The sequence below is a fragment of the Larimichthys crocea genome, chromosome XVII (assembly GCF_000972845.2).
Source record: "Larimichthys crocea isolate SSNF chromosome XVII, L_crocea_2.0, whole genome shotgun sequence".
NCBI classification, from domain to species: domain Eukaryota; kingdom Metazoa; phylum Chordata; class Actinopteri; family Sciaenidae; genus Larimichthys; species Larimichthys crocea.
The window spans coordinates 18,768,403-18,791,391 of NC_040027.1; the positions used below are offsets into that span (position 1 = coordinate 18,768,403).

The 22,989-nt window shown below is 40.6% G+C and overlaps 3 protein-coding genes across 5 annotated transcripts; 2 read left to right on the forward strand and 1 right to left on the reverse strand.

Moving 5' to 3' along the window:
• The first annotated feature begins 8 nt into the window (after nt 1-8).
• On the forward strand, nt 9-2,985 carry cimap1d (CIMAP1 family member D). The gene is made up of 5 exons (XM_019279553.2): nt 9-866; nt 963-1,055; nt 1,585-1,695; nt 2,130-2,243; nt 2,494-2,985. The coding sequence occupies exons 2-5, from the start codon at nt 1,016-1,018 to the stop codon at nt 2,979-2,981; spliced, it is 753 nt and encodes a 250-aa protein (XP_019135098.2). The 5' UTR covers nt 9-866; nt 963-1,015; the 3' UTR covers nt 2,982-2,985.
• Nucleotides 2,986-3,392: 407 nt separating this feature from the next.
• On the reverse strand, nt 3,393-5,212 carry cks2 (CDC28 protein kinase regulatory subunit 2). The gene is made up of 3 exons (XM_010730248.3): nt 4,982-5,212; nt 4,447-4,574; nt 3,393-3,971 (listed from the first exon to the last, which is right to left on the reverse strand). Exons 1-3 carry the CDS (start codon nt 5,161-5,163, stop codon nt 3,928-3,930), a joined length of 354 nt encoding a protein of 117 aa, XP_010728550.2. The 5' UTR covers nt 5,164-5,212; the 3' UTR covers nt 3,393-3,927.
• A 1,897-nt stretch (nt 5,213-7,109) lies between these two features.
• On the forward strand, nt 7,110-22,770 carry shc2 (SHC (Src homology 2 domain containing) transforming protein 2). 3 transcript variants are annotated; one of them, XM_027289971.1, is made up of 14 exons: nt 7,110-7,358; nt 9,546-10,359; nt 13,755-13,825; nt 16,210-16,270; nt 16,559-16,678; nt 17,079-17,132; nt 17,329-17,380; nt 17,580-17,706; nt 18,494-18,674; nt 19,226-19,319; nt 20,870-21,043; nt 21,146-21,474; nt 21,599-21,750; nt 21,983-22,770. In XM_027289971.1, the coding sequence occupies exons 2-13, from the start codon at nt 9,592-9,594 to the stop codon at nt 21,725-21,727; spliced, it is 2,160 nt and encodes a 719-aa protein (XP_027145772.1). In that variant the 5' UTR covers nt 7,110-7,358; nt 9,546-9,591; the 3' UTR covers nt 21,728-21,750; nt 21,983-22,770. The 3 variants fall into 3 exon arrangements, with proteins under 3 accessions (XP_027145772.1, XP_027145773.1, XP_019135108.1); XM_027289972.1 differs by having other exon boundaries at nt 9,565-10,359; XM_019279563.2 differs by having other exon boundaries at nt 7,114-7,358; nt 10,099-10,359.
• The last annotated feature ends 219 nt before the right edge of the window (nt 22,771-22,989 follow it).

Sequence of the window (22,989 nt, forward strand, 5' to 3'; positions counted from 1 at the left end):
GCCTGTAACTGCTCCAGGTGTTCTGCACTGCATCTGACCCTGCATCTGTGTAGGGGCTTTATGTGTGTGTGTTTTTCGGAAGAAAATATGCACAACACACTGTGCCGTGTAGCCTACTCACATTTCAAGTAAAAGTTATGCAACTTCACAAAAACGTCACCTCTAATCTCTGAGCAGATGCAGCAGGATTTACTCCTCCAGTCTAAATGGAAAAACTTTGTTCCCATAGTGACATTAAGCCAGCAGTGCAGGGGGGGACCTGGCTGCAGCAAACTATCCACAGCAGTCTCCATAGCAACCACATGCATGGCTGAAGAGTGATATTGCTTCTCCACACTGCGATGAGCAGAAAGAGTGAAAAGAGAAAGGAGGGAGAGGGGGATCTTGGTTTCATTGGTTTGCAAGGGGAGCTAGCATTACATGAGAGTGAATCGGAGTGATGACATTGTTCCTAAGTACCAGCTGAGTGCACCTATACATCCACCTCTGTGAAGGAAGGGCTATTCACCTGTCCGAGCCACCACAGATGGATCGTTTGGACAAAGGGACAAACAGGCAGAGAGATAAAACCCTATCCAGTCTGCTCTGCAGTTGGCACTTCGATATGTATTATACGTCTCAGGTTTCCTGATTCTTTTCAGTGGACATTAGGGATTGATTCTAGAGCATCCACGGTTCTGGGTTTCACTGTCAGCCGGGACATGGCTGGATGATGCTGGATCCTGGAGAAACAACACTGTGATATCTGAAGAAAGAACACCAAGATGGACACTGGATTAAGGAGGAAAGTGCTCCTCAGACAGCTGAATTTTAAAGTATGCAGTCTGCCTCAGTTCTGATTGAAAGGGAGAATTATCTGCGGAAAGGTGCCTTGAATGTTTTTTTTTTTAAAGAATTGACAATCTTTTTTTTTTAAGCAAGCCTCTTGTTATAACTGACAGGTTGTGTGAATTTTTCTGTAGTATTGCTACCACTGAGGGATTCTTGAACCATCCATCGCTGCCACAAAGAGTCTATGGAGAAAAAATATCCAGTAATTGCAGGAAGAGAAAAGGGTAAGTTTATGAATAGAAGCATATAGTCTTTTTTCTGGTCATTTCATAATTTCTAAGAGGGAACACTGACTTGAGCAGAGGAGAGGATTTCTCAGCGTGCAGACCTGCCAGGACTCGCTCTTTTCTGTGAAAAATGCTCACACTCACTCTGTTTGTGCACATGCCCCTGAACACTTTGCTGATGTAATGCTTCGCTCTAAGCTGTGTCTTGAGATGTGCGTCTGACCCAGTGTACAGTGATGAATCAGTTTAGGTTTAATGCAGATTGAGATGGTCACATTTATTCAGTTATGCAAAACTCTACAATTCTGCAAATTAATTGACACTGACTGACGCTGAAATATACTTACTTTTATAGACAAAGCTGCAGAAGAAGCACAGCTGCTTACATGAACTACAGAAGCTATAACTTACAGAAAAACTGTTGCCACTTTAAATCTACTTTACTGCACACCTGTGTCATTTGTGCACTATAAATGTATTTTATAGCATACAATGTGCATGTGTGATGTATCTTCTATGTCTCTAGGACCAGGACCTGGCCGCTATGGGCTCCCTCCCACCATTGGATTTGTTGGCCATGACTTCACCAAGCCAACTAGCCCTGCTTATTCCTTCCATAGCAGGATGAGTGACAATAGTGAGTTTTAACTTTTAGATTATCATACAGCTTTAGAGGAAAAATTTATTATTTATGTAATTAAATGTTTTGATGTGGTCCTGGAAATAAAAACATAAACCTTTTGATGTCATAGCTAAGAATAAGCCAGCAGAACAGAATCAACAGAAACAATTATAATGATTTTTATATTAAATAATTTATATAATTACACTTATCGCTGTGTTCATCTTTTAAGAATGATTTAATCTCCTCGAATACATCGTATAAGATGTGTGGTATAAATCCTAAATGGTGTATTGTCACATTAAAGCCAGTAGGGGGAGACAACACCTCATAATTCTGGAGTTATTTCACCTCATGTTCATTTTGTTCACATTGTTTTAGGGCTATTTCATGATAAAACTATGGAGACATTACATTTAATTGATTATAAATGTTTACTCTCCTTGCAGTGTATTGTGTTGACTCCAGTCCGGGGCCTCAGTATCATATTGATGCTAAAATCACTCGTTTTGGAAGGGATGGCACACCGGCATACTCAATGCTGGGCCGAATGAAAGCAGAGAGTAAGTTCCAGTTAAAATAGAATAAGTGTTATTTTGGTGCATACATTGTTTCACAGATTAAGTGATGTTGTAATGATGAGTTTTAAACTAATACCTCCATTATTGTGTAAGGACCCTTGTACAAAAACATTTGTTTTTGACACTATTTCCAGTGTCAGCTGTTACAACTGACAAGCTGAACCCCACTAAGAATACACTCCACCATATGTTGTTGATGGTTTATATTATTCAACTGTTTTCTGTTCATTAGAGGAGCTTTTTCACACACCTGGACCAGGCGCATACAGCCCTGAGAAAGCCCCACCGTGCAACCTCCAACGCAGGCCCCCATCCTTCACAATGAGCGCTCGTACACACTACCGAGGCATCGACTCAGTACCTGCTCCTAACAAGTACTCTCTCCCTCCGCTAATGGGCCCTCAAGTCCCAAACAAGACAGCCAGTGCAAGCTACACAATGTCAGGCAGTTACAGCACAGGGGGACCATCTGTGGATTTAGCCAAGACACCAGGGCCTTGCAGGTACAACAGTACGGACCCAAGTGTTTATCTACCCCGACAGCCGGCGTTTTCCATGCTGGGACGTCACAACTTACCCAGAGATGCCACCCAGAAACCCGGCCCTGGAACCTATAACCCAGAGAGAGTGACAGTTCACAAGGCCCGGGCACCAGCCTACTCCTTGGGCATCAGACACTCAGAATTTGTTACTCCACTAGTTGTCAATGTTTCTGACTGATCATCATCATCCACTCTCAAAAAACTACAAAAGCAATTGTAGTTCTGTGATCTGGAAGAAGAAATTCTTTTATTTTGTTCTTTCAGCAACAGTGAACTTGTTGAGTCAACCATGACTCTTATTAAATTATAATATCTAGAAATAATATTATGTTCACAACACAAACACAAGTTTAAACAACAGGAAATGTTCAAACACAGAAAGCTCTTTTGGGAAAATCATGGCACACCAGCATATTTAATGCTGTGCCGAATGAAAGCAGAGAGTAAGTTCCAATTAAAAATAATATATAGAATAAGTGTTATTTTGGTGCATACATTGTTTCACAGATTAAGTGATGATGAGTTTTCAAAGTAGTACCTCCAATTGTAGTTCTGTGATCTGGTAGAAAGAAATGTTCATTAGCAAACGTGAAGAGAAGAAGTTCATTTTATTTTGTTCTTTCAGCAACAGTGAACTTGTTGAGTCAACCATGACTCTGTCAAAATTATAATATCTAGAAATAATATTATGTACACAACACAAACATACGTTTAAACGACAGGAAATGTTCAAACACAGAAAGCTTTTTTGGGAAAATCGTGGCCTTGAGAAAAATAAAACCCTGTGCCTGTATGACTGCTCAGTAAATAAATCAATCATAACAAAAACGGCATCAAGACATTTAAAAAGAATGTATTAAAATGTACAACAACAGGCAACATTCACCTTCATATTGTCCATAAGGTTATCATTCACAGTGGAATTAAGCTATTTGCCTCTCATTACCTCTAAAAATTGAGGGAGTTTGATGAAAAAAAAAACAAAAGAAAGAAAAATACAACTAAAGGTTTTTATACACAATACATTAGAACATATGTAGAGATGTATGTAGGAGGAGATGTATGGTCTCAAGACAATACACATCAGCAAAGATGATAGCGGGCAATTTACAGAGGATTCCCATTTAATCCTTTGGGAGAGGTCTTCTGAAAAGCAGTATGTGTGGCTCTGGAGAGAATAAAGCAAAGAGGCATCCGTCAGCATCACCCATCGCCATACACCATACTGTGTCATGCACATAGATAACCTTCATCACAATCTAACGGCACATGCTGGAAGCACGTCTACCTCAATACAACACAAACATGCTGACGTAACACTTGATGTAAAATAAAAAAAAAGTGCCACTGGTCACTGTAATCAATCATTTTCTCCATATACTAGTCCTAAAGCTGAGCTGAAGCTGAAACGAGGTTTTGTCAGTTATAGAAAATAAAGAGGTATTAATAAAGGTACAAACTCCCACCCCCATTTCATTGACAGTGGAGTGTAACAGGGGGATTTTGTTGTAAAAATACCCATTTGATTTGACTACCTCAGACTGCTGAAACCATACATTTGCTTTGGCATCATTTACATGCACATGACCCTAATGTCTTGTACACAACATGTGAGCCTGTCCTCTGGGTCCACGGTCACTGACCTGGTTTGTGGATCATGTAGTGAATCCAGCCCTGGCTCTGCTGCACTCCGAGTCCCCTCCACTCTTCTTCTGTCATCAGGTGGGAGGTGGGCACCAGTTTCGACAGCTGCTTGGGAAGCACGACATGTCTACGGAAATATAAATAAATACATTTAAAAAAAAAAATGTCCAAGAATTTTACAATAAAAGATAAAAGTCGAGAAAGACATTTCTCAATGGGAAAACTATCTACCAAACTAACTACTATGGTAACTATGGGAAACATCGCAGCTGCAGTAACGTGCCTACAACGCTGAGATAGCAGCTAATTGGACCAGTGCTGTGACTAACGTCAAGTTACATAACGCTAAGCTAAACAAATACACAGCCAAGGTTAATGTATTTAATTTAATAACAATACTGATATAAAAATGAAGTTTCCAGCCTCGTCGAGCCACGTAGCAAACGTTACCGTGGTTTGACGTTAGTCAGGCTAACGGACTTTTGAAAACAACGTTCAACTTTAACGGTTAGTCCCAGTAACGTCTGTCATTACCTGTACTCGAACTCCTCGTCGTTGTACTTGTCAGAGTAGTAAATCTGTTTCTTCGACATGTTTTCAGTAGGTGTTCGCAGTTCAAAGCTAAAAAAAAAAATAAAGTCCAGAGAACTGTGTTCGGTTGATGTGAAGTAGTTAGTACTGTTTTTTTTCCCGGAGCGCTTACAAGCTGCTGTCATCTGCCGCTGTTTTCAGAGGACGATTCAAACGCCAACGGTTACCCGCACTCTCCTGATTGGTCGAGACGGCGTCACGTGGGCCGCCCGTCCGCTGAGATCGTCTATACTTGAGAGGATGACGTACTCGGACTGTGATCGTACAACTCTTCAACTTCAGCTATTATCTTTTAGTTTGCACGTCGTGTAGTTCAAATAAGTCTAAGGCGTTTGAACGGAAGATATCTGAAGTTTAAAAAAAAAAAAACGTTTCGCGAAAGCTAAATGGGGATCAACGAGAGCTCTTCATCTCTTTATTTTCCTCTGCTATGTTGCGACTTCCGCCCCCCGGAGTGCAGAGAGGAGGCGTAAGCAGCAAAACATTGCCAGGAGTGAAGTGCAGAAGGCGTTTAGTGATGCTGAAGTGAACTACAAACGTTACGTATTTAACATTGACGATCTTTGCTGGAGCATGCATGTTTTTTGCTGATACACTGACAGTTCAGGTTAATTATGTTAAATCATTTCCCCCTGGGATTATTAAAGTATTTCTGATTCTGATTCTGAAGAAAGTTGGCATAAGATAGATAGATAGATAGATAGATAGATAGATAGATAGATAGATAGATAGATAGATAGATAGATAGATAGATAGATGTAGCGTGTAGCATTCAAAGTGTCACCATGTGTGCAATTTTCCACTTACTGTGTTTGTCACTGCAGCTGTTATTGTTAAAGTTTGTAGGATTTAGTAGTATATAGCAATGTAGTTGATGATGATTGCAACCCTATTGCCTCACTTGTCAGTGAGTCAGTGTTTATTTTGTCAGTTCTGGGCTACTGTAGAAACATGGTGGTGCAACATGGCGGACTCCAGGGAAAAGGACCCACTGTATCTGTAGACATAAAAGGCTCATCCTAAGGTAACAAAAACATAAAGATCCTTTTACACTGATGAAAACATACCTATGCATACCTATGCATATTATATTCTGCAAATAGAGCCCACCAGACCTTTATTGTAATCATTATATGCACTAGATTTGCCTGATTGCATTGGCTCTTAAAAGACCAAAGGATTATTAAAGCAAAAAATGCAATATATGAATTTAATAACTTACTTTATTTATTAGCCTATTACTTGTTGGAGGGCTCAGATGTTAATGATTTATGTTGGTTGATTTGAAAGAAAGAACTTGCTGTCGTATCCAATTTAAGTTATCTCACAATTAGTTTTATAATATATTTGGTTATACTTTTGTTAGATAGTCTAAGTGACTTTAAAAATAGATCACTTTTACTTAAATTTTAAGTTTATTTGACTTAACAGATTTTATTCTTAATATTTCAATGATTACTGTGTTCATATCATGATAAACTACATTGAAATGCATTAATCACCTGTTATATATTCTCTCTAGTCTTAACATAAATACATGACTTTTCTCTGTAAACGATTTGTAAGTTCGTTAAAAATAAACCCCTTCTTTACATTTTAACCAAAAAGTATAGTTTGAGGACTTTGTAACCTATGTTGTTGTTCTTAGTTGTAATCACTGTTGTCAAGGTAATGGCTGCTAATGACTGGTGGTGTATTCACAGCATGATTTGTTCCACTTCGTACATGCAGACTACCAAAGTCAGGAGGTAAATGTTAACTCTTCACATACAGAAAATCACAGTGTAATAAAGTGATTTAACATACAGTGTTTCATCAGAAGCAATTAGTATCTCTTATTGTTTATGGGAATAAAACCTAATACTATCTTTAAATGACTGCTCTTGCATCTGTTCATTTGATAACACTTTTATTTAATTTGGTTTAAGGTAACACTGGCTCCCATATATGAGTATGTTGCCAAATAGTTATTTGTTTATTCGCAGAAAAGAGAACACATTGAGCCCAGCTTCTTGTACATCTGTCAACATGTATTGATCCCATCTGGTTTATCAGTAACTTCTTATACCAACAAGTTATAGCAAACAACCAGGAAAGTGTGTGTGTGTGTGTGTGTCTGGCGGGTTTAGTATGAGTGGTTTGTTGTAATGTGGTCTTCTGACTAGTGAAATTAAATTATTCTCTTATTTAATCACAGCTGCAGCTCGTTTCTACTATGATATTTGTAGCAAACACATGCCATTCTTTGATAAAAGACATCAGAAGTTCACTGGGCTGGATCTTACTTTCATCCTCTTTCTCCTCAGAGCCTGACATATAGGTAAGTTTTTTTAAATGACTTGTAGTTTACAGATATTGCAGGATTCAGCACAATCTGAACATATTTTAATCAGTGTAGTTTGTTTGTTTACTATCTATACATTGTTATAGACACGTTGTTGGACAGACAACACAATCTTACACTACTGTCCACACTGATTATGCGACTAAACAAATTGTTATTACTTGCTTTATTGAATTTAAGCAATTGGAGGAACATAATGAGCCTTTCCATGTTTGCACAGGTTTATTTAGTCAGCAGATTACCCCTCTTTCTGCATAACAGATGACCCTGACTTATTATTTCACAATCAATGCAGACATTGCTCACTTTTGTAGATGCTTGTTTTTGACCACCAATGCATATTGATCTGTTCTGTTAGCATTTAATGTAATTTTTCTCTATTTTATAACCTCTATGACTATTTTTCTTTCTCTTATTTTCCAGAAGGTTTGCAAGTAACCTCTGTCAGTACAGTAGGATTTACCAGGGCTATGATAGACATGTCAATATATGACGTATATAGGATTTATAATATATGAAATAAATGTTTTTCATTATGACTAAGACAGGAAAAATACAAAAAATGTGGCAGAAAGCACACATCTTTGGTTTCAATGAGTTACAAAGTGAAGGAGGAAACAAAATGAAAATTTATCTCATGGTTCTAGTATTGAGTGCCTCCTTCATAGCCTCGAGGATAAACATGAGCATCATCAAGCGTTATTTTTTTAGCACCTTGCATTCAATCCGACCTATGTGCATGATCTGACCACCACGAAAAGGGAAAAAAAGGCTGCACAGTGCAAATCTCTGCCTAAACTACTTTGCGTTTCACACTGAAAATCCTGACTGCTGATGCATACCTTACCCTGCCTTTGTGTAAAACATATTTGTGAGAGAAAAATGCATGTGAATTAGAAAGCAGAGTGGAAATGATTTGGTGTGACACAGTGAGTGTGAGCGAGGAGCTAAAGAATCATGCTGAGATGGCTGATTGCTCTCAGGGGAGGCGCATGGAATGGAAGTTGGGAAGAGAATTCAGACAGATGGGATAGGGTGGATGTTTTCAGACACGTAGTCCCTCGTGTGTGTGTGTGTGTGTGTGGCTGTATTGTTGCCTTTGTTAAGTTTGCGTCAATTGTTACGACAAATGGAATTACGCACTCACCCCCCACATACACAGAAATCCACTTACACAAAATACACTTTAGCTAATTGGACAGAGACTCAGTATGTATAGTAGTATAATCAATGTTTTAGTTAATATTTCTATTTTGTATTGCCCCATCAGTGGGTATTGCTACAGTAGACTGTGTTGTATTTTTGTGCTTGTTCAATGAAATATTCCTTTTATCTTTTTGTACATGAAAAACATTCCTTTAACAAATTAGCAAAATTCACTGACAGATGACAAATATTATAGAAATATTTACTAGACAAATATTTAATAGAATAAAAATCACGTACAATACATCGATAGTAAGAACAAATACTGGGAAATTATGTTAAGTTTGTTCCTCGCTGTAACACAGAAATTCTTGCTTATTCTTTCAATGTGTGGCGACTTTACTTTGAGTAACCCAAAGTAATTCAATCTCACCCACATTATGGCTTTTTTTTGTTTTTTCCCAATTTATACATTGATGCATTATTCGGTTTAAGAGATTTGAAACTGTGAACCTATCCTAAAGATAATGTACACTGACACGTTATTCATTTACAGAATCTCCTTTATATATATATATATACATATATATATATGAAAAAACTGGTGGTCTGCAGAGTGTGAATGTGTGTGTGTGAGATAGAGAGAGCAGGGTGGTTCAGGCAGATGTGTTTTAGCTAATACAGTCTGAGAGCAGCCGGGCAGGGCAGGGCTAATAGACCCAATGACATCATCCAAAGAGAGAGAGAGAGAAAGAGAGAGAGAGACTGGGAGCATACGAGCAAGCTTGCCTAAGGCAGTGAAAGGAAGCAGGCCAGCTCAGACACAGAGGAGAGTGGCATGAGAGTGGGACAGTGTGTGTGCGTGTGTGAGAACGGGAGAGGACCAGACAGCATTCAGTTGACAAGGATATAGGACTCTACCTGGAAGATTTTCTCTCTAGTTTTCTCCCCTTCTTCCATTACACCTCTCCCCCTCCCCTTCCCCCTTTCCCCTTTCCCCTCCTCATCCTCTGGCAGTTATCCCCCCCCCACTCAGCTCCTGCTTCAGGCGGCTCCTCCGGGCATGCTCCTTAAGCCAAAGTATGGCCGCTTTCGCAACGAGTCTGTGACCTCCTCCGACGACCTGATGCAGAGCTTAGCCATGAGCGGCAAAGTTGTGGCCACACCAGTGGTCCCATCCTCCACCCCGAGTCTTCCTCTGCCTCCCCTGCCTCCTCTGGATCCCAGTGCCAGATCGTCCTCCTCTGCTGGGGCTGCAGCCCTGGCTGACTCTCCTTGCCTGGATGGGGAACAGGATGCCACCACTACCTTCTGCATGCTCATCCCTAAGATGCCCCAGTGGAAGTTCTCCAACTCTCTGCTCAGCCGGAGCCCGTCCAACTCCAGCTCCAGCTCAAGCTCTAGCAAGGACTCGGGAAAGGCAGCAGCGGCTCCTTCCCAGGCCCCTGTCTCCCATTCTTCATCATCACACAGGCCCAGTGGTGTGACCTCAGCCAGTGGTCCAGTGGCCAGTCTTGCGGCGGTGCTTAACTCCTGTGACCCTGTTTGTGTCACCCCATGTTCTTTGCAGGCATTTCGAGGGCAGAGAGCAGTTGCAGCGGCACACTCTTCTAGTCCAGGGGCTCACGGATTTGGGGCCACAGAGGTCATGGCGAGCCCTGGGGGTTCCAGCAGCTCCAGGTCAGGGATGAGTCGCAGGACAAGGGTAGACGGCATGTGGCTGGGGGGAGAGGACTTCAACCAGAAGGGTAGCTTCATCCACAAACCCTCTCAAGGCTGGCTGCACCCTGACAAGAAGATTGCAGGACCCGGAGCCTCTTATATTGTCAGGGTGAGTTAGTGGAGAGCTTTTTTAAGTGCATACTGTGTATCCATTGTGAAATAACATCCTCTTAAATCAAATTTTGTTTTGAAAGTCTGCACAACATAAAGAAATAACTTTTCTTTTTCTAGTGCACAGATATGAATTAAAAACTCACAGGAATCTGTGAGCCACATAATGTTAATGACCCTATTTAAAGGTTGCTCTATCTGGGTGGGAAACAAAAGGACACCACAGTGCCAGGCAGTTTGTTATGCAGCTCATGTGGCGAGGGCTGGGGAATACATAATTTAATCCAGATAGATGGCTTGGTGTGGCTGGTGGGGAGACTGCGTCAGGATAGCACACAGGCGTCAGGGTGGAGAAAGATAAACTATGAAATTATGCGTGCAGACTGTAGTCAGGGGCATTATTTTGCTGCCCTGTTTATTGTAGGTTTTATGCATCATATACACTATCTGTATTTATAATGCATGTAACCTGTGTTTGCTTCAGAGCTTCCACTGTAAGCCTGTGGGAGTGGTGTTCTTTGTGTGCTTTCAGGATTGTTTACATTCACGTGTGTGCACAGATTTTATCTATAAAATGTGAGTTACAATGCCTCTGCATTGTGAGTCCCGATCTTTATTATAGTTAGCATCTTTATAGTAAGCTCGACTGACAAATAGTACACAAACTCTTTGGATTTTTAGAAAAAAAAAGATCGGGCTATGTAAAGAAGTGGATGGTCACTTGTCCCACCAGAGAAATGAGGATTATAAATAAAAAAGGTAATCTCTTATCAAGCGATACCTTTATCACTGTGTACTATGTGATTTGTGTTTACAAAGGGTTACCATCCCAAGCAGACTGCTTGACGTCAATGTCAATGATCTCCCCTCAGCGGTCCCCCATGCTTCCTCACCTCCGCCTCTCTTGCACTGATCTGCTCTTCCCCCCTCCCCTCCTCCTCAAACTAATGACATGGCTCTTGATTAGCCCAGTCTGGGGCCCAAGCATGCTTTCTAATGGCATTATACAGGCACCATTCACTCCTATATTCAATTACATTTAATCACAGTCATTTGCATCATGTGATGTGGAAGAGGACGGCTGGATCGGTATGGGAGGGGTCCAGTGATGAATGAGCTCTCATCACCATCCAGGGCTTTCCTAGATTCATAACAAGTGCTGCTCTAATGTTTGATTGATATCTCAGTTAATTATCAAACCAAGCTTTTAACGGCTTAGCTAGGTGTACGCCAATCATTTTAGATGATTTGTGTAAATGAATGTTTGAGATGCATTTCACGATGTTTAAAGCAGCACTGTGCGTGCAGTCTATGCAGAGAGGGGTACTTGCTGCATGTATTAGTGTCAAAGTGACAGTAGATTTCTGCTGCACTGTGCCATTTTTAATCAGCATAGCTACCATAGCGCACAGCTCTCTCTCCCTCTATTTCTGTTTCAGTGCCTCCCTTTCTCGCTCACTCACTCACACACACTCCTCTGCTGGGAAAGACACAAGTATGATTCTTAGTATTGCATTGCTCCTTTACACTTTCTCTTTGTCAGGCTCGGTGTCTGGCCTGCATCTGCCATCTTTGACAGCCAGGACACTGCAGCAACCAGCAAACAAAGCACTGCAGCTGCCAAAGCAGCTACCATTTAGAGAGCTATATTAAAACCAGACTGCTATCATTTTATCCTGCCCCTTTACAATCTGGTGCACAGCACATCCCTGTTAAATTATGAATATCTGTAATGTAATTTTTCATTGCTTTTTTTGTAGTGCAGTGTAAAGAGTAGATTTTGTGGTCTAAAATCTGCGCAAAAGTATGAATTTAGAATTAACTTTATGGTCGACAACATCAAAAATGTACGTTGGTGTTACTGCTCACAACATGGATTATAAAAAAGACAGGACTGTATGTGCTGAAAACAAACTTAATCTTTCACTGTCTCCTCTATCTTGATACTGCTTGCTTAGATCCAGCTGTCCTTAGTATCTGTGCAACATCTACCCATGCCTCCTTACACAACAAGCATACTTCTTGACCTTTCCTTTCTTCAGTGGTAAAATGAGAAGTTATTAGAGAATGACATTTTCTGCATTGATAAATGATTAAACGGATTAGATTTATTGCAAGAAGGCGGCCTCGAAGCAAAAAAAAAAAAAAAAAAAGTTTGAACGCTGGTGTTATTAGATTTCTGAGGAATGTTTCTTGGAATCTCAATTTCCCTGTAGTCCTAGGAATAGTGTGCTGGAGACTTGACCAAAAGGATAAGAGTGCAGTTAGGGTGATAGAAGAGGGGATGTGTTGTATCAACAGATGAGTGTGTGACAATGGAGGCATTGGCAGAGAGAGGGAAAGAAAAAAGAGAGAGACAATTTTCCTGATGGAAGACTTCCCCCCATCTCCAAATCTAGTTAGAAAGCTCATTAAGTTCTCAGGCTCAAAGGTTGATCTCTCTCTCTTTCTCTCTCTCTCTCTCTCTCTCTCTCTCTCTCTCTGTCTGTTTGTTTGTATGGCTGCCTGTCACAGACAATCCTGGAAACTGCACTAAATATGACACTGACTAAGCCAGTGCTGTAGGAGAGGATGTAAATTATGTTGCGCCAGATTAGTTCCATGAGGAGTTCATAAATCACACAAGCTCATATATTTTCTGAAGCTTCACATAACTCCATTTTGTATGAGATTTAAGATTAGTTCTTGCATGAGGAGTCAGGTGGAAAAACAGCAGGTCCAGTAACTAATGTCACAATAAACGGTTACATTTAAATCAGTGCTGTGAATGCAGAAGATAAGACATCATCATCAGCTGAGATGGATGTTACATTATACTGTATAGATTTTTTTTTTTAAAAACATGAAGTTCTTTTTTCACATAACTACAGTTATGCAAATAAGTACAGGACACATCCTCAAATACAAACACACTCACACCCTTAGCATCCCCCAGAGGCCTAAGACGCTGCAGTTTGTCTATGATCTGGAGCTCTTAGTGCTGCTAATCTAGTCAAGGTGCCATTAGCACCTCAACCTGACAGCCATTAGGAAGCTGCTCAGCTGGCTGCTACCCGCCGGAGTACACTTTAATGGGCTATATGTGGATTTGAGTTAGGTTGTAACGCATTGTTGAAAACATGCTTACCATTAGAGTATGACATGTTATATACTTTTGTTTATAATTGTTGTATTTTAAACATGCTTATTTATTATGCAAGTTATTGTCCTCGACAATTTTTGCAGCATTTCTTTTTTTAAATGATTTTGAGATCACTGGTTGCATTTACAAAACTTCATGTGACAAGTTTATAATTATATTGAAAGGTGCATCTAATTTTGACCAGAATCTGTCCACATCCATATTTTAAAACTTGTTTTAATTTTTCTGTTTGGTTTGGGGTTTTTTTACAGTACATGGGCTGCATCGAAGTACTGAAGTCAATGCGCTCCCTGGATTTCAATACGCGGACTCAGGTGACAAGGTAAGCTGGTGATCATTTCTAGTGGTAGTGATGAGTCGGGAGAATTTGATCCAAGATGTATAGGATTAGCTGAAGAATCAACCACTATGATATCAAATGACTGACAATGGTTGTCAGTTCTGAGCTGTTACTTAGAGTAAGAGAGGTTAGATTTTTCATATTTTAAGAGAGAAATAGAATCACACCTGTAGCTTTTGGATCAAACAGCAAACTTAATGGGAATGTCCCATTTTGAAATCCTATTTACCAAACCCTGCTCAGCCATTTGAAGTTAAAATGTAATGCCAGTGCAAGTATAAAATATGTTAATCAAAACTAAAGTCACAAGGTTCTGCACAATGGCAGCAGTAGTGCTGTGTGTCCCAGTTAAGAGACAAACAGAACTACTGTCTATGTGCTCAGTGGCATGACAGGTCGTGTATAAAACTATACCTCGGGGTCTTAGTATGTCTGTGTCTGTGTCTTTTTATGCCCTGCATGTGATGTTATTGTTATAAAAGCAGGGTTCTTTGCCTCATGGGAAAAGTGCACTCCCCCACTCCCTCTCACCCTGTCTCTCACCCTCCTCTCTCTCCTCCACAATCGATCGGCAGTAATCGGAGCCCACCGTGCATCCGAGGCTTAAGTGCGGGGGGGAGGAGGCAGCAGAGATGGAGTGATAGAGAGGCAGATCTATTATTGATGATGTTTGCTAATGACTGTGGAGAGCTGCAGTGCTCCCCATGAACGCACCCTACTGGATAATGTCTGCGGTTGTAACTTCTTGAGGAGGCGTAGGGGGTGGGGGTGGCGTTGGAGAGTTCAAAACAAACAGCAAAAGGAGAGTCATACTGAGCATGAGCTGACTACACCAGGTTGTGTTGTAGTATGACTGACTGCATGACGTCAGTGCACTGATGATAAATGTGTTTTGTTCTTGCATCCTTGTGGTTGTTGGCTGTGTAGTTCATTTTCAGTGGACTTGCCCATAGTCAAATTCGCTGTGGTCTTTTTCTATTCAGTAGCAAGTCTATGGCAATTTATCAATGACAGCTTTAAAACAGACTTTTGAATGTTCAGTGATGCTAACGACACAAGGCCTTGGGTCTCTGATTCCTTGGGGAAGACGAGACCGGCCATCTGTCTCACAAGGCCAAAAGTCAGTGATTGATGGTCTCAATCAATCTAACCAACTTTATAGATATTTTACTATATGTTAATTGGATGTGCTTGCAATTCAAAAAAAGCATTTTAAAGTCGGTGACTTTATAATGCATCCAGAGCTGGCCTTGTTTTCAGTTTGACGACTTGTACACAAGTTAATTTAGTCATGGAAAAACCACAACTAAACATTCAGTGCATGTCAGAATTTCAAATATGTACTGCAGCTCATAGATTTAAAGAAGGCTCATTCTCCCAACAGCCCTCTCTGTGTCATGGTGTTAAACAGCAACGCCAGTGATAATGAGGCACAGCATTTTATTGCAGGGAAGATACAGAGGCTGCAGACAAAAACAACAACAACAGCCCATCTCTCTCCTCCTCCTTCCCCCCTCCGCCCTCTCATCAGCATGAGTCATTCAAATATCGTGGTGTTTTTTTCAAAAATCCCTGAGAAGACCTTTACTCGAGATGGGGCCCGGGACGCTGCTTTTTAAATATTTACGAGCTACTTGATAGGGGCAGCTGGGTTCTTGACTGCTGTCCCCGCTGTCCCCTGGCAGCGAGGGCGCGAGCTGCAGCCTCAAATCCACATTATGCCTCACTCCTGCCATCAGACACACAGGGGACAGAAGCTTTAAACGCCCATTAGGCAGCCGTTCCCAGGAGTTATAGCAGCTTCACAGCAAAGTGGTAACAAATCTGCAGAGAGAATTGCACTGAAATGTGAATAACGATGCCCTGAAGAAGCAGAAGAAGATGTGGAATTGCACATATCCGTGACACTGTATTTTGGCTCAAATTACAGGTTTATTTCTTCCTAGTTCGAGTTTGATAAACAATCATTACTGATGTCTGTGATTCTTTCCTTTGTAAAGTCCTTGAACATCATCAGAACTACGCTGTAGTTTAGGACTTGTGGACAGATCTGCTGGAAATCTTTTCTTGACCTTTGAACTGTAATGGCTCTATGACCTATGACCTCAGCCCGAGGGAGGGGCCAGAAAGCTTCTGTTCATGTTTAACCTCAGGTTTCTCATTGATAAAACCATTGTGATGCAGAAGTTTTACGTAGCTTTGAATTCAAAACTTTTAAATTCAGTTATACTGCTCACATTGTTGCCACTGCATTGTTAATATTTGGGTGCTCAGTTAAGATGAATCCATGTGATTTTTAGATGATGAATGTGTCAGTATGCCCCACTATAGTCTGACCTTTGACTTTTTGTCATTCCCCAAATTAGGGAAGCCATCAACAGGCTGTGTGAAGCTGTGCCAGGCGGAAAGGGAGCTTGGAGGAAAAAGGTTAATAGTAAACTTTAATCTTACTGTGCATGTTTCATTCTAATATTGTTACTATATGCTGATTTATTTTATCCCTGCTTGAGAACTAGATTTGACGGGTTTATTTCACCACACAGGATAGTACAGTGCTTTAAAGAAACTCTCATCTTGTGTCATACTCTCTGAATATCTATATCGTCTCTCACAATAAATATAGTGAATACAGGATGCTTTTCCTGTTTTCTGAATTCCAGCTTCAAATATGTGATTGTAATCTCCACTGGGTTATTTTTTCTCTCTCTCATGTAGGCCCTGAACAAAGCTCTCCAGTCCGTAATGGGGAAGAGTAATCTACGATTTGCAGGCATGAGTATTGCAGTCAATATTTCCATAGATGGCCTTGGTCTGCTTATCCCTACCACGCGACAGGTATTATGCTAGTATTTTTATATTTATTATATTTCGGTAATGATGTGTATCAATTAATTTCTCCTTTGATTGCAAGTCTCTAAGTTTTCTCTAAGTGTGGTAAATTCTCTAAATCTGGGTTTTAAGAAATGATTTAAATGCTCCACAGTGGTTAAAATGAGTATTATGTGTATTATTGTGTTACACTAAACTTGCTCCACACTTCAGGGTAGTTTATTGGCATTACTTCAAAACATCTATCTTCTGAACTCTGGTCTGTCCTTCAATGAAACAATCTTTTTTATTTTGGCATCTCTACTCTTCTTGTCCATTTGTGTTGTCTATATCTACATGAATCAATGATGAAAAGTCGAATATTGGCAAACCCTCTGACTCTGTGTCATCCTCTTGGCTCTTTCAGGTGATTGCACACCATCCCATGCAGTCTATCTCATTCGCCTCTGGGGGAGACACAGTGAGTGCATCGTTTAACTCCCTCCTCCCTTTTATGATGTTGTTGGAATGGACATTTTGGCAGACGGCACATATTTGACTGAACTCTGTTTTACTGGTTTCCAATCTCATGACCTAAGAATCAATGAGGGCTTTAATTTAGTTATATAGGTCTAATTTATCTAGTCTAATTTGATTTTTCCTCCTGTCTGTTGCAGGACACGCCTGATTATGTTGCTTATGTGGCCAAAGACCCAGTGAATCAGAGAGGTATGTCCCAGAAAGCTTCTCCTTCAGCTTCACTTCCTGTTTCATAACTATCTATATACAATACCAGGTGGTATCTTAAACATATTACATTAGCATTAGCATAGCTTATGCAACAAATGGAAACAAAATAATTTTTCTATGAATTTTAAAATAGTAAGATTTAGTGGGAAAAAAAACTTCTCCTTTTTGTCTTCTTCAGCGTGTCACATCCTGGAGTGCTCAGACGGTTTAGCCCAGAGTGTCATCAGTACCATTGGCCAAGCCTTCGAGCTGCAGTTCAAACAGTATCTACATAGTCCTCCCAAAACCATGGCATCAGTGGAGAGGTAACATGCCAAAATTATGGTTTCCATGAAAAGATGAAAAGACTTTAAAGACTTTTTGCCAGTGTCCTTCAAATCTGTTGCATCTGTGGAGTGGTGACAGTAAATAATTTATTTGCAGCATATTTTTCCAAACAACAGACACCATGGTGCATACAACTTTTCTGTAAGATTGATACTCAGAGGAAGTGAAGATGGTGTCTGCTTACTTATGAATCATACTTAATTTGACATAAATACTGGTTAGGCGTCATGCATAAAAGAGCTTAGTCGCATTTTTACACCACAAAAACCTGATCTACTGTACGACTCTCAGATTCCTTTATTTATTACAAGGAGACATGATAGTTTGCTCTTGTATTACCTCTTAGTCCATCTTACAACACTGATCCTCACAGATCTTCTCACCCCTTTGACCAAACCTCAGGTTTTTGCACTGATGCCACTGCAGACACGGGAGGAACTCCAGACTGTCTTTTCCTATTCTGGTTTCAAATGCACACCTTCCTGCTGCCAGCAGCAGCTCTGGTGATCTATATAAATCTCCAGAAGATTTATATACTGTAGATCACTTTCGGATGTGGAGATGTCATTTGATCGGACTAAAACCATTTGAGAACCCAGATCTCCTTATCATTCTGATCACTATTAATATCACTATTAATAATAACATAATAATTATCAACATACTTGTTTAGATTAGAGAAGTTGTGGTGTTGAATATGTAGTTATAATATTGTTTTCACTATATTTATTTAGACTTAGCTTTTTTTTTTTTGCCTTTCTTCAGGTCTGTTCGGACAGAAGAGCCGATGTGGGGGGAAGACGAGGACTTCTCAGACCATGATTACTACAACAGCATCCCAGGAAAGGAGCCTCCTATTGGGGGGGTGGTGGATTCCAGGCTCAGGCCCAGTGGAGCCCTGCTGGGTCACATCCACACCCAACCACAGAGCAAGACAACAGCACAGGTGAATCTCCAGGGATGATTTTGGAAAGGTCGGGTTCTGGACTGACCTGTGGTAGCTTTGGCTACTGCCAGATATGTAAACATGACATGAAACCTTACCATCTAATGTTATTAGAGATGTAATTGAAACTATATCTGGTCATCATCAAGAGGTGCATGACTAAGCTTTGCCAGACATTGATTCCAGCAAAACTCTTTGATACTTCCCTTATAAACTGATGACTGATGTGTTTTCCTGGTCCTTCCCCGTATTGTTTAGGAGTATAAAAATATACCCCATAACTGTCTTCCTGATGTGCCTGCACCATAATTCCCAAAGATAGATCTGATTAAATAAAGAGCCTTGGCTCTTCTGCTGTCTACTGGGTGAGAGAAATCATGCCTCTCTTCCAGAAGCTTGTTCAACATATGGTGAGATGCTGTAGCTTATGTTTCAAATAGAGTGCTTTAAAACCTCATTATGTAGGGACAAGACATGGGAGAGCTGTTCATTCAGGTATGGAGATACAAATGTATTTAGGATGTGTTTTCCTGGTGTGTATGTGTTTACAGATGGGCTCACCGGCCAGGAGGGAGCAAACATCTTATCCCCCTGGACAGCTGTGTTATGAACTTCACTGGGACACTGAGACGACTTGCAGCTCAGGTGAGACACCCTGTGGTGATACACCGATATAACAACAAAGACAAACTTGCTCACCAGTTTGTCATAGAGAGGATTTATCACTTTAGTCTTTACAGATTTAGCAAAACAAAAGGCTTTAAGAGGGAATAAACTGAAGATTTCTGGATGGATTTGAAGTGTGCGTGAACTTTTCCGTCTACAAAATGTGGCGCATGTCCAGTCATCACTGCACTTTGTGCCTTTTGAATAAAATGCACTTAGCTATTGGCAAAAACAGTGTTTGGACCCTTCTCAAGATCACCCTGATAGAATTGGATCCTTGGGATCTTTTTAATCAGAATGGCCTTCAAGATAAAAGACTTGGCTCAGGACTTCTGGTTCAAGTCATCTGTCATCTCTGATATGAGGGAGGCCTGGAGTATCCTCAAGATTCTCTGAATTCCATTTGGATTATTACAATAGTTATCTTGGAAAATGATTTTTTATTAACTTTCTGGAGGAATTTAGTGTAGACCACACCATTCTTTTTTATCATGTAAACATATTAGTATTTAGCATTTATTATGCATAAACATTATATATTAATACTGTAGATACAACTATGAAACAGCATATATTAAATTATGAGGTAAACAAAATGTTTTATAGTCTTTGAAGTAGCCACCTTTTGCTTTGATGACAGCTTTGCACACTCTTGGCATTCTCTCAGTCAGAAGGAAGTAGTCATCTGGAATGGTTTTCCAACAGTCCTAAAAAGTACCCATATATGCTGAGCACTTGTTGGCTGCTTTTCCTTCACTCTGTGCAGTCCAACTCATCCCATTTAAAATGGGTTTAGGCTGGGCATTTGTGGAGGGCAGATCATCTGGTGCAGTACTACATCATTCTCCGTTTTTAGCCAAATAGCACTTACATAATCTTAAGGTGTGTTTTGGGTCATTGCCCTTTTGAAAAACAAATGATGGTCCCACTAAGAGCAAAGCAGATGGTATTACATTTCACTGCAGAATGCTGTGGTAACCATGCTGGTTAAGTGTCCCTTGAATTTTGAATAAATCACCAACACTATCACGAAAGCATCCCTAAATCATCATACCCCCACCTTTATGCTTCACAGTGGGATCCACTCAACTTCCCTGTGTCTCACAAAGACACAGAAGCTACATTTTAAATTTGGACAAAGATTTCCACTGGTCTAATGTCAATTCTTTGTGTTTCTTGGCCCAAGCAATTAGATCATGGAGGCCTGACTCACACAGTCTTGGTGAGGATATGTCAGCTGGGCTGTGGGCTCTAATCTGAGGTGCTGTTAATGGTGATTTCTGAGGCTGGTAACTGTAATGAACTTATCCTCTACAGCAGATGGAACTCTTGGCCTTCCTTTCCTGGATCACATAACATAACATAACTTAAAAAAACAACATAAATTTCAAGTTATGATTTCAACCACTAGATGGAGGCAAAAAATAAGAAACTTTTTTTTCTTATATACACACAAACACATACTCATAGCTACATGTCCTGCCAGAAGTCTGAAGTGTATTGACAGCTTCTTTGTTTGTTTGTTTTAGGTCTAACATCAGATGGTTATCTGTGTGCTGATGGCCAGCCACCAGGCAGCAGAGATTATGAGGAACATCATTATGTTAATACACAGAATCTGGAAAACCTTGATTCACGGGGGCCTGAAGGACAGCGAGGGGGCAGGGCACCCGACAGTCCCAAAAAGGACCTCTTTGACATGAGTAAGTCCTGAGAGTCAGTGTGACACATTTTGACAGATAGATAAAGTCTTTTTATTTAAAAAATACTGTCGAGTGACCACATTTATGAAACTGACCCTGTAGGGCCCTTTGAGGATGCCCTGAAGCTCCACGAGGCCTGTGGCGGAGCTGTTGGGTCCAGTGTGTCTTCTGCAGCTGGAGGTGTACGGGTCCTGGAGGACCAGTGGCCCAGCCCTCCCCGCCGTCGAGCCCCTGTGGCCCCAAATGAGGAGCAGCTCCGCAGGGAGACATGGTACCACAGCCGTATGAGCAGACGGGATGCAGAGAGACTCCTGGTCCGGGATGGAGATTTTCTGGTCCGGGAGAGCACTACCAACCCAGGACAGTATGTGCTAACAGGCATGCACTGTGGCCTGCCCAAACATCTTCTGCTGGTGGACCCAGAAGGAGTGGTAAGTCTGGCAGCAAGGGAGAACAGCTTAGTACTGTATAAGAGGTTTATTAGAGGGTTTGTGCTGTGTGTGGTGAACACAATAACTTACTTCCTCCCTCCTCTTTGGCCCGTTCTCCATACAGGTCCGAACCAAAGACATGTTATTTGAGAGCATAAGCCACCTTATCTCATACCACTTGAAGAACGAGCTGCCTATTGTGGCAGCAGAAAGTGAGCTCCACCTCAAACAGGTGGTCAGGAGGAAACAGTGAGCCACCTGGCGCTGCATGTGACGGTAAGCATGCATACATTAGTAAGGGATGTCTGAAATGATGTAATGACCGTATATGTTCTGTCAGATAGAAGAATGAGATTGTCCCAAAGAAAACATAGGTGGTCGCTGTTGCACTTTAGTAACTACAGTACAAGCTTTATATTTCAGCATGCAATAAACGGAGTGGTTATAAGTTTAAATAATTATTGTATTGAACTTTAGTCTGTGCCTTTTTGTCTACAACATTTCACAGGTGATTTCACGTGTTCCCATGCAAAAACTGCATACAGAAATTAATATGGAAATCATTTATCCTGGATGGATTCTTATCTGGAACAAAGGATACCACTGATACTTTCTTTCCATGGACAATTCTACTAAGGAGAGTGAGGCATCCTGTCCACCCAATACTTTCTCTGCCCTTTGCCTACCAGGATCAACCAAACCTCCCTCATTTGTCATAAACTCCTCAGCATGCAGCTATTAAGCTAACAGCCAACCAACAAACCAACCAGAATCCACAGTTTGACTCATTTCAGAGCCAGAAAATTGTTAACCGATGTCAAAAATCGACGACTGTTTGAAGAGGACTCAACTTCTGAAAAATCAATTAAGGATTTCTTGCACAGTGAAGTGATGTCCTGCAAAGCCTGTAAAAGTGAAGTTCTTCCAGTATACCATGGTCGTCCACTGAACAAAAAATGGATATTGCCAGAACAAAACTGTCACTTATTATCTGGAACAGATAGTTTAAAAAAAAAGAAGATGTCAGGTTATTCAGTAGTTCATTTCTGTGTAAATACAAGAAATGAAAATACTGTGACTACAAGAGACAATTGAAGAAATGTCTGTTTCAGTGGAAAATGTAAAGACTATTTGTTGTTACATGTTCACAGGTCTGCAGTACCTGACTCTGAGAAGGCACAATGGAAACACACTGAACATGATCCAGTGATGGAAACAGCCACACCTTTATCTGCCTTTTTCTTTTTGTGTTTCTCCATGATAATCAAGACACAAAATACCACTTTTGAAAAAAAAAATGCAATTATAATATCCTAATATACAGTCAAGTGGAAGGTACATTGTCTTGTAAGTGGGGTGTTTTATCACAGTTACCATAAATATCAGTCAGTTGTGTTGTGTTCGTAAGGGCTGTTCATAATTTGTTAACGACATACTGTATGTGTTGTATAAGCCTGTGAACATTATTGGTCAGATTGTACTCAAATCAATACTACGTCCTGAGTTAAGAGCAAC

What these genes read in the sequence shown, in the direction of transcription:
- cks2 (XM_010730248.3), bottom strand. Translation starts at nt 5,163, where the DNA reads ATGACAGCAGCTTGTAAGCGCTCCGGGAAAAAAAACAGTACTAACTAC. An exon ending in GACGAGGAGTTCGAGTACAG is followed by an intron (nt 4,575 to 4,981) that starts GTAATGACAGAC and finishes ATATTTCCGTAG; the next exon opens with ACATGTCGTGCTTCCCAAGC. An exon ending in CTACATGATCCACAAACCAG is followed by an intron (nt 3,972 to 4,446) that starts GTCAGTGACCGT and finishes TATTCTCTCCAG; the next exon opens with AGCCACACATACTGCTTTTC.
- shc2 (XM_027289971.1), top strand. Translation starts at nt 9,592, where the DNA reads ATGCTCCTTAAGCCAAAGTATGGCCGCTTTCGCAACGAGTCTGTGACC. An exon ending in ACCATGGCATCAGTGGAGAG is followed by an intron (nt 17,707 to 18,493) that starts GTAACATGCCAA and finishes GCCTTTCTTCAG; the next exon opens with GTCTGTTCGGACAGAAGAGC. An exon ending in TGGTGGACCCAGAAGGAGTG is followed by an intron (nt 21,475 to 21,598) that starts GTAAGTCTGGCA and finishes TTCTCCATACAG; the next exon opens with GTCCGAACCAAAGACATGTT.
- cimap1d (XM_019279553.2), top strand. Translation starts at nt 1,016, where the DNA reads ATGGAGAAAAAATATCCAGTAATTGCAGGAAGAGAAAAGG. An exon ending in AATTGCAGGAAGAGAAAAGG is followed by an intron (nt 1,056 to 1,584) that starts GTAAGTTTATGA and finishes CTATGTCTCTAG; the next exon opens with GACCAGGACCTGGCCGCTAT. An exon ending in TAGCAGGATGAGTGACAATA is followed by an intron (nt 1,696 to 2,129) that starts GTGAGTTTTAAC and finishes CTCTCCTTGCAG; the next exon opens with TGTATTGTGTTGACTCCAGT.